The sequence below is a fragment of the Trachymyrmex cornetzi genome, unplaced genomic scaffold, assembly GCF_001594075.2.
Source record: "Trachymyrmex cornetzi isolate Tcor2-1 unplaced genomic scaffold, Tcor1.1 scaffold387, whole genome shotgun sequence".
In the NCBI taxonomy this organism is placed as follows: domain Eukaryota; kingdom Metazoa; phylum Arthropoda; class Insecta; order Hymenoptera; family Formicidae; genus Trachymyrmex; species Trachymyrmex cornetzi.
Genome location: NW_017298608.1, coordinates 33,714 through 35,330, shown reverse-complemented (window position 1 = coordinate 35,330; position 1,617 = coordinate 33,714). Strand labels below are relative to the sequence as shown.

At 28.1% G+C, this 1,617-nt stretch overlaps 1 protein-coding gene across 2 annotated transcripts; it reads right to left on the bottom strand.

Annotated features, from left to right (window-relative positions):
• Window positions 1-600: 600 nt before the first annotated feature.
• LOC108763875 (uncharacterized) lies at window positions 601-1,593 on the bottom strand. 2 transcript variants are annotated; one of them, XR_001940242.1, is made up of 4 exons: window positions 1,413-1,593; window positions 1,023-1,325; window positions 731-941; window positions 601-645 (listed from the first exon to the last, which is right to left on the bottom strand). XR_001940242.1 is itself a non-coding variant. In XM_018511797.1 (3 exons), the coding sequence occupies exons 1-3, from the start codon at window positions 1,536-1,538 to the stop codon at window positions 900-902; spliced, it is 471 nt and encodes a 156-aa protein (XP_018367299.1). In that variant the 5' UTR covers window positions 1,539-1,593; the 3' UTR covers window positions 607-899. The 2 variants fall into 2 exon arrangements, 1 of the variants encoding a protein (XP_018367299.1); XM_018511797.1 differs by having other exon boundaries at window positions 607-941.
• Window positions 1,594-1,617: the final 24 nt, after the last annotated feature.

The following is a 1,617-nucleotide window of genomic DNA, read 5'->3' as shown; positions in this document are numbered from 1 at the left end:
TAAATATTTATAAACATATATAATTGTATATGAAGTTATATACAATTATTATAATTACATATATAATTATATATATCCACGTATGTTTATTCATTCTTTTTTCTTTTGTAAAATTGTTTTTTAGTGTAATAAAAATATTAATAAGAAAATGTCAAATATAAAATTAAAGGGACAATTTTGACATTGTTAGTTTTAGAAAAAAATCAAGTTTAGAGAAATGTAAAAAAAATTACTCATACACATACATAATTATATATAATTTTATATATAAAAAATTATCAGCAATTTTTTTTATATATTTCTCCAGATTTCTTTTTTAAAACAAATAATGAGAAAATAATAGAGATATAATGGGAAAATTATCATTTTAATTTTTTAAATGTCTTCATTATTGTTATTATTTTTATTGCACTGAAATGTAATTTTACAAAACGAAGAAGGATGTACGAGCATATGTATGTATGGACGTTTTATATATAAGTATATATATTTACGATTATTTATACATCTTTATGTATGTTTGTAGATACAAATTTTATATTCATACATGAAAAATTTTTTATCCGAATTAATATCGTATATAAGTTTTGTAAGCTTCTTTCTTTTAACATTGCGAAAAGTGCTGGATCAAAGCCATAACTAGGGCTGAAGTTTTTTATGTATTTATTGAGGGTTCCAATAGTAGGTAAAGCTAGTATGTTATGTGAACGAAGATGAATATAAGCCTTACGGCTTTTTATTCTTAATAGCAGGCATTCCAGTATCCAGTCTTTTGTATAACGCATTCCACGCTTGTCATTGGAGCGAGCAGATCTCCAACATGCTTTAATCGACTTCCTCAAGGCAGATGGGAAGCTTGTTATTGCTTCGTCGAGAATTTCCTCTTTTTGTGAGGCACATTATACTTTTAAATTCTCTAATTCTACTTTGTATCTCTTCATCTGTAACATATGTCAACTCACATAAGTATGTAATTCAAAAACTGAAATTTAGCTTGTAGGGATTAATAAACGTTTACAAACCTGGTTGTATATCCGTTTGTACTTTTGTTTTACATTTTTCTTGCAAATTTTCTCCTTCGCTTTTCTGACGGCTGCTCTCTTTTCACGTTTACTTTCTCTTACTTTTTTTCTTTTGTTCTTTAATTGGCAATCTTTACAAAGATTGGATCGTGAAAGTGGATTATGCTCAAAGTACCCAATAGTGCAGGACTCTTCTTGGCACATTTTCATTGCACTTATTTTTCGTAATAAAAAATAAATATCTTGTAGGCACGTCACCTTTTCCAAAAGATGATAAGTGACAGGATGATTATAAGCATGTAACTGAAATAAACAAATCAAATAAGCAATAGTACAGGCAGATAAATTCATATACAAAAAAACTTGTAATGTATAAAAGTCCTAAGATACCTCGATAGTCATGTCATTCTTTACAAGTAAAGAACGCTGTACTGTATTGCTACATTGTTCTGAAGTGCTTTCTAAAAGTATGAAAAGTAATCCACACGTTGTTTTTGTCACACCCCATGACCCCATGGATTCATAAGAAGGTCTTGCATTCCACTCCTTTAGTAAAACCGTTGTGTTAAAAATATTTTCTAAAGTGCATTCCATT